General features: G+C 33.9%; 1 protein-coding gene across 1 annotated transcript; it reads left to right on the top strand.

Annotated features, from left to right (window-relative positions):
- The first annotated feature begins 6 nt into the window (after positions 1-6).
- LOC109812443 (protein ROLLING AND ERECT LEAF 2) lies at positions 7-6,506 on the top strand. The gene is made up of 5 exons (XM_083068139.1): positions 7-140; positions 718-789; positions 1,194-1,408; positions 2,817-3,040; positions 5,366-6,506. The coding sequence occupies exons 1-5, from the start codon at positions 29-31 to the stop codon at positions 6,105-6,107; spliced, it is 1,365 nt and encodes a 454-aa protein (XP_082924265.1). The 5' UTR covers positions 7-28; the 3' UTR covers positions 6,108-6,506.
- Positions 6,507-8,313: the final 1,807 nt, after the last annotated feature.

Genomic DNA, 8,313 nt, shown 5'->3' with positions numbered 1-8,313 from the left:
AGTTGTTCCTAAGGATTTCTTTTCATGCATGAAAGATATTGAACTCCTCTTTTTGAAAGCCTCTGAATCTGGTAAAGAAGTTCCAAGAATGCTTGGAGCAAATAAGCTGCAAATTCATCCTCTATTTCCAGCAAAAGAAAGTAATTTTTCTATCTCTAATCTCCATATGTCGTTGTGCTAGGTTAATGTTAAATTTTAGCAGCTTTTAGGAGGATTTGGATCTTTCTCATGAGTTATTGACTTGACAAGATCATGTCGATATGAATAGTGACAAAGATCCCGGACATGTCAGAATTTATGGCCTTGTGCAGGGTCTCTGTTCATCACTCTTTAGTCATGTGAAAAAGTCACATGAGAGCTATCAAAATCCATTAATAGAAGTGTACAAATAAAATAAAAATGAAGTTTTATATGGCATGCTGTGTTTTTATTTATGGTTTATAGTATATGTCACTTGTGTAGACTACATAAGATATGCTGTATGGACACTTAGTGAAAAAATAAAAGGGATTTTACGCTATAGGCTAAGCAGATTCTGCATAAATGTCCATAATTGGGGTCATGGTACTTTCGTTGGACTAGATATTTTGTTTTCTTTGGGTTGAAAATAAAATTTCATTTTCAAAGATGTTTATGGAAGTTTCTTTACATTACTATGTAATTCACTTAAAGATTAATTGCTTTAAAGTTGAAATATGATAATTCTTATTGTAACAGATCGATCGGTGACATTATCATATTTGAAGGCATGTTTCTCATGTGGGAAAGACCCAAGTCAACTTCCAGAAGGTATTTTCCATAGCACTTTTGCTTTTGATCTCTCATGTTACTAGGACTTTGCAGTTTGCAGATCATCTTGTGTTGATCAGTCAGACTTTTGGTTCAGGCTTGTTCCTTTGGAGCACATATATGCCCTATCTTCTTACTAAATCTTTGTATTGTTGGAATTGTGCATGAAATTATTGGAAGTTTATATTGAATTTCATTAGTAGTTGGTCTGGCCCATTTAAATTGTTAATATGTTTTACATTTCTAATATTTTTTGTGCTTATCTCAGTATTTAACAACTTTCCAATGAACTGTGAGATTAGAAGCTTTTCAAATTCTCTTTATCTATATGATTGCTGTTTGTTGAAAGCTGTTTCTGGAATCCTATTGCTAATTTTTTTTCTTTTTTCACTACATCTTCTTAGAACCTGCTCAAAACTCGGTCAAGTACTTAACTTGGCATAGGACAATGTCATCTCTGTCCTCTTCATCCAGAAACCCTCCTGGAGCAAACACAAAAGATGATATTGAGGACCTTACAAATAATCTTTTTGATAATTTCTGCATGATCTCTGGAAGTCATGTATCAACCTTGGATAGATTATATGCATGGGAAAGGAAGCTCTATGATGAAGTCAAGGTACTGTATACTGTGTATTTCTTAGGAACAATTACAGAACTTTATTTTATGTTGGGTATGTTATGTTTTGATAGTAGGTTGTTGCAGATATCTTGGTTTGTATATCAGACTAAGCTCTGAAGTTGTTACATTAACAATTAGTTTAAGCCATAAGGTACATGCCATGGTAGAATAAAGGATATCAACTGTTTCTCAGTGAAACAATTCATTGGTTTGATACAGCTTTAATTTTACACACACACAAGGTACATGCAATTATTACCATGTTTGGTAGCTTTTCATTCTTTATGACTTGTTTGGCACCCTAGATAGAATTGTTTGGCACATTAGCAACAATATGCTATCCTATATAGCTTTATACAACATTTGGTGTGCACATCACATTATAAAAGCTTATCCAAGATTCCAAATGGTAACAGCATCAATGTCAATGTTTTCATATATGCAACATACCATCACTGCATCCAAATATTTGTTGTTTCATCCAAATATAGCTTTATCTAACTCCTGCTGTCATTTCCTTGGCTTTGAACTGTGGAAGAAGGGGCTTTTCTTTGTAAATTTGTTGTTTTGTTGGAAATGTTTACATAGTTGTGGATGGTGGACCAAAAAATAGATAGTATAGAATATCAGGCCTGTCTATCCTTGATGAGTGAGCATGCTTACAGAGTTAGATTAAGCAGTTACTTCATGACATGATTTTAGTATCTAGTCAGCCAAGTTCTTCTGATGTTGACATCGTAGGTATAATAAATAAAAATTTTCCCTTTAAAGAATGTTTAGTTACATCAAATCATGTAGAACCAGGATATTTGTGAGATCAAAATTTGAAGAGGGTGTTGATATGATCCAAATATGGAGCTTTGGTTAGTGATCTAAGAACTATATCACACACACATCAAACTCTTGTAATACATATCCTTTTGAATTTTTTAAAATCCCTTGGCTTGGCTTGTCCGACACTAACTAGGCAAGGCAATATTTCTATTTTCTAAAATTCATGGCAAATGTGAGTGAAAACTTAACAGACAGGATAGACGGGAGCAGTAGGGGTGGCTTAGCTTTTGGGATGCAGAGTGTGATTTTGGAGGTTAAGTGGAAAACAGTCGGCTGAGCATATGAAGCTAGAGCAAATTAAATTTGACCTTTTTCCTCTTTCATATTGTGGAACCTTAAACTTCAACAATGGATGATTTGTTATTATTCATTTTACACATCCTGATTTTTATCTTTTATGCATCTGTGAGATTAATGGTTTTGGGTATGCACAGACCACAGAATCTGAATCCCAATCACATGGAGTCTTATGAAAGATTTGTGTCTATCAAGATTAGTTCTGGTTCCTTTTATATTGTTCTCAATCGGTTTTGAATTTGATAGATTGTCAACCTATTTCTGCTAATTGCAGGCTAGTGGGATGATCAGAAAGGAATATGACATGAAGTGTAAAATCTTACAGCATCTGGAATCAAAAGGAGAAAAGACTTCTACAATTGATAAAATGCGGGCTGTAGTCAAGGATCTGCATTCAAGAATTAGAGTTGCAATTCTTAGGATAGACTCTGTATCAAAGAGGATTGAGGAATTGCGGGACAAAGAGCTTCAGCCTCAACTTGAGGAGTTGATTGAAGGGTATGATTCTATTGATTCCTCTTGTTTTACTAAGGCTCTTTATTCATTCTGTCTTGTGTTATATTTATATTACAGTATATTTTGAGACTGAGATGAGAGGAGCACCACCTGAAAACAAGCAATTCAGTGTGCCTTTAATAAACAGAACTTTTTGAAGAAATAAATATAGTAGAGATCGAGTTTTTGTTTATTGTGATTGTCGTTCTGGGTCTGGTTCACGCAACTGAAATACACTTTCAATTAAATAGGTCTGATAGGTTCCAACAGATATGATAGAAAGATTTAAGAAAGACTGAACAAATTGAAAATAATTTAGGCACGAGCCTTTTGTATTATTGAGTAATCCTCTTGATCAAAACAACTAGAGAAATACAATGAGGGATTTGAGAGACCTCTACTCTCAACAACTTCTGAATAACTTCCTACCTTCCACTAACACCCTTTCCTTCGCTATTTAAAGACTATTCAGACCATTCAGTTACAATCGTTTCCCCCTCCATGCATTACATACACCTTAATCATTGGTCTCCTAAAAATATTCCCCCCTAAAACTTTTACATTGTCCTCAATGTGAAAATCTGGAATTTGATGCTGAATATCTTCAACTGTTTACCATGAGTGAGCTGAACCCACATCCCAAACAATCTCCATCTCTCCATCACCATCTTCCATAATCATGATCTTAAGCAATTTGTTTTTGCATACATGTGTAGGATACTTCTCATTACATGAAAACAAAGACCTTTCCTCATCTTTTCATGATACTACTCATTAGGAAGTCGCCTAGATCCATTGGAAACTTTACTCCTCTCTTCTACACTTGCTCTATGTTGTATTCCCTCCTTGTTCCCTCCATCAACTGATTGAAACCTACCAGTTCTGTTGTACGCATGCAACCCAAACTAATGCAACCTTTTGTTGGCTGACTTGTTTTTTGACTTCCCCCACCTTAATTATGGAATTGGATACTATGTTGGAAATACCCACTCTTCTTGTTGATGATTCCATTCCTTTCTTAATTATTAATGCGATGTCCATCATCTCCTTCAATGAAGATGGTCTGTGAATCCTCACATCTGCCCAAATCTCCTCCTCGAAATCGTTGGCAAAAATTCCACTTAGGTACTCTGGCTGGTTGATCTTTAACGGGCTTACCAATACCTTAAATTGTCTCCTATACCCTCACTGTACCTTCTTGCTTCAACCCCAAAAGATTTTGAATGAATTCTTCACCATTGTTGGTTGAAATCTTTTCAAGATTGCTTCTTTAAATTCCCCTATGTGAGATTCTTGGTGCAAGATTCCCACCATTGTAACCAAGAAAGGGCCTCCATACATTGCCACCATAACGGCTTCCATTTTTTCCTATTAGTTGATGCTTCTCAAGAGAAAGTACCTCTCAATTCGTCCTATCCAACAAAGTATATGCTCTCTTTCAAAAATGGGTAATTCAATTTTCCTGAATTTTTCCTCAACCTTTGAACTCGTTGATGTGGTTGGAATTGTCACTGCCTCCTTGATTCAAGTTTTTCCCATGTGTGTTTCCTGTGGTTTTAGCGTTCCCATTGTTTTTCCCCCCATGAGTTGCACTATTATCGTAGTTTGCCCGTGGACTAGGATTTCCCTCAATTACCCAAGATTTTGCAGATTCTTTGCAACAGGCGATCTTCCATTTGTTGCAGCGAAGCTTGCATTCTTTCCTCCAATTCATGAAGTTCTCACTCCAAAGCTTTGATTCTTGCGTACATCTTTTTGTGAACCATCAATTTTGTGGCTGGATGGTCCTGTTTAGATACCAGTTGATAGGTTCCAACTGATAGCATAGTAAGATTTAAGAAAGATTAAACAGATTGAAAAGAATTTAGACACAAGCCTTTCTGTATTATTGAGTAATCCTCCTGATCAAAACAACCAGACAAATACAATGAGGTATTTGAGAGACCTCTACTCTCTTAACAACTTCTGAATAACTGCCTACCTTCCTCTAACACCCTTTCCTTCCCCTATTTAAAGACTATTCAGACCATTCTGTTACAATTGAGGTTCCCCCTCTGTGGCTTACATACACTCTCTTAATCATTGGTCTCCTATCAAGGTCATCTCTGTTAATATTATTATGTGCAAAGGACATGACTTTCTTTATCTCATTTCTGCTAGTCTCTGTCAAATGATTTGTGTCCTAGTAACTTACTGATGTTGTCTATAAACATTTGCATTTTCTTATGCATGAAGCAAATGATTTATACATGTTAATTTTCTTGTGTCTATAAATATGAAATCATTGCTTTCTTTTTTGCTTATGTTTCTATTTTGCATTGATGGCAGGTTAAGTCGGATGTGGGGAGCGATGTTTGAGTGCCACAAGCTTCAGTTCCAGATAATGTCAACGGCCAATAACAACAGTCACGGTATAAGCTTCACCCACTCTGAGTTACGTAGACAAATCACTTCCTATCTTGAAAGTGAGCTCCATTGTCTATCCTCAAGTTTTACCAAATGGATTATAGCTCAGAAGTCCTATCTGGATGCCATAAATGGGTGGCTGTACAAATGTGTTTCTCTTAAACAAAAATCAACCAAGAAAAAGAGACCCCAACGTCCACTCCTAAGAATGTATGGTCCTCCCATATACGCTACCTGTGAAATCTGGTTGGAAAAGCTTGGTGAATTACCAATCCAGGATGTTTTGAATTCCATGAGGAGTTTAGAATGTGAAACTGCCCGATTCTTACCGCGTCATGAGAATCAGGGTAAAAACACAAATCTCCCCCATATGACATCTTGGACTGCTCATGTCCGCGGTGAATCATCGCGTAATCTATTGGGAGATGATGCATCAGAGGACTGGGATTCAAGTTTTGATCGATTTCGCACAAGCCTTCTTGGGTTTCTTGGTCAATTAAATAATTTTTCTGGGTCTTGTGTCAAGATGTACATAGAACTTGGGGAAGCCATTCAGAATGCCAAAAATTACTATCATCATAGGTCTAATTCTCAGGCTCAAGATGGTCAGTCTCAATCTCAAGATGATAATTCCAAGTCTGAAAAGAAAGGCCCTAAACAATGAGCAAAGGGCTGCATTAAACATGGTTGAGTTGCACCATTATAGCTTTATGTTGAACTCATAGTTGTTAGATTCATACAAGTCCATTGGATGTGGCATTTGTACATGAAAGAAAGGAAAAAGGAAAGAATAAAGTATTTACAGGATGGCCATACTTCATATGATATAGTTTCATCTTTTCAGTAATACAAGGGAGTGGTTACAGGTTAGGCAAAGCTGTAATTACTAGGTTCTTTTGAAGCCTTATATATATGCAAAGGGAACTTGTAAAGTGTCATTTTATAAACAGTCTTATAGGATTTTTGCTTTCTTTTCTTTATCGATGCAATTACTTGATTTATGATAAGCATATATGACTATAGGTTAAAGTTTATTTAAATTTTATGATGCAATACTGACAAAGTCCCTTGTGTTTTATGCAGTAGTTTAGTCAACATGATATCTTTAGCAAATTGTTTTATGTTCTGGTTTTGCAACAAATGCCGTATTAACTACGTAATGGTCAATATGTAGTTGTCAGAAGGAAAATTACGTACGAAGTATAAATTGCATTTTTTTATTCCATTATTATGTTGACCTGGGTACTAGCATCTGCCATTAATTTAGATAATAATTAATGATAAGGCTGAGAACAAAATTTCAGTCAGGAAAACAATTATTTTAACAGTTGAGATGTGTACAACCAGGATTTTTTTTGAATTCTTCAACTAGGATTGTTTTAACGAGTTTAAATTATTACACAATCAGTATACACTTTTTATACTGTGAATCAGTTATAAATTATTTTTTAATACGTTTTAAAATAATTATTATATAGACTAAATTATATTTTTTATCTTCTAAAATTAGTAAATCCCTTTCTATATATAAATTAGAATATGTATTTTGCACGGAATGGGTTTTAATGATTACCTTTTATCGAGTGTTTAGTTTATTTTCTTCGTTGAGAGCATTTTTTTTTTGGGATTTTTATTTACTTCTCTCTCTTTTATTTTATTTTGATCTTTATTTTTAAAATAATTATGAAGTTTAGATGGTAAAATATTAGACATAAGCCAATCCAGTCAAATATTCGTCGATCATTTTAATATTAACAACTTTCTTTATCTTTAACTTAGAGTAATTAAAGATTTGATTATAATTATATTGTAATCGAAGATTTGTTTATAATTAGGTTTTTATAGAGCAATAACATAATTAACTTTCTACGGTATTTATTACTTTATTTAATGATAGATATGAACTCATAATCTCAAAGAGTTTGCACCCTTAGGGATTTTAAGCGTAACATCCTATTTTTTAAAATAAATAATAAAATAAATTTGTTAAATAATATTTATAATATAAGTTTATTTAATTTATTTATTTGAGCTTATAATATAAATAAGAATATTTTTAAGAAATAAAATAAAATAGAGTTTAAGAGGTGAGTTGGAAAGGAGTATTTGCATTTAGATTCAAAACTCAATCTATAGTTTTATTAAAAAAAAATAAGTAAAAGAGGGGTTATCTCATATGATGCGTCAAATTTCTAAACCCTAAATCGACGTAGAGTAAAACATAACCCGTAATGATAGAGGATCATGCTTGTACCTGAGATATCACTATCTAAGGTAAAAAGAGAGTGAAAATGCCTCACCAATGAACACATATATAAGGGGTATAGGTAGTGAGATGACTCCTAAGCCTCTCTTAGATTACAGGTTGAATTTCATTTGGTGCATGTATGGAATAAATGAGATTATTGTTGACATATTATTATATGTGTTGTGATGAATTTTGCAATCTGTTAATAAAGAGGTTGTAATGGAAAGAGGTTGTGTGAGTGTAAGACTAATAAGAATTAATAGGGAAACTAATTGGTGATTTGTAGGAAATCTCATAATTGAAAGGTGTGCCTGTTGAAGGATGATAACTAGAAAAGAAATGAGAAACTGAGAAATATAATACTTAGTAAGGAAATGATAGAGAGTAGGAGATAAGTATAATAATCATAATTGAGGAAAGATGTGAAAGTATAAAATGTAACTATATTTGTGTAATTAAAGAGGAGAAGTGAACATGATGATTGAAATGTGAAATATATTAAGTAAGAATAAAGAAGTGATGTTGATGATGAGATGAGGAAGTCCAGACAAAAGATTGGTAGTGGTGAAATCTAGGCAGGAGCTTGATATCTTATGGAGAAGTTTAGATAGAAAGGTTTAAC

Source organism: Cajanus cajan, chromosome 2 (assembly GCF_000230855.2).
Source record: "Cajanus cajan strain Asha chromosome 2, NIPB_CcT2T_4, whole genome shotgun sequence".
Lineage (NCBI taxonomy): Eukaryota > Viridiplantae > Streptophyta > Magnoliopsida > Fabales > Fabaceae > Cajanus > Cajanus cajan.
This window is presented reverse-complemented; position numbering and strand designations above follow the sequence as displayed.

What these genes read in the sequence shown, in the direction of transcription:
- LOC109812443 (XM_083068139.1), top strand. Translation starts at nt 29, where the DNA reads ATGAAAGATATTGAACTCCTCTTTTTGAAAGCCTCTGAATCTGGTAAA. An exon ending in TCTATTTCCAGCAAAAGAAA is followed by an intron (nt 141 to 717) that starts GTAATTTTTCTA and finishes TTATTGTAACAG; the next exon opens with ATCGATCGGTGACATTATCA. An exon ending in AGCTCTATGATGAAGTCAAG is followed by an intron (nt 1,409 to 2,816) that starts GTACTGTATACT and finishes TGCTAATTGCAG; the next exon opens with GCTAGTGGGATGATCAGAAA.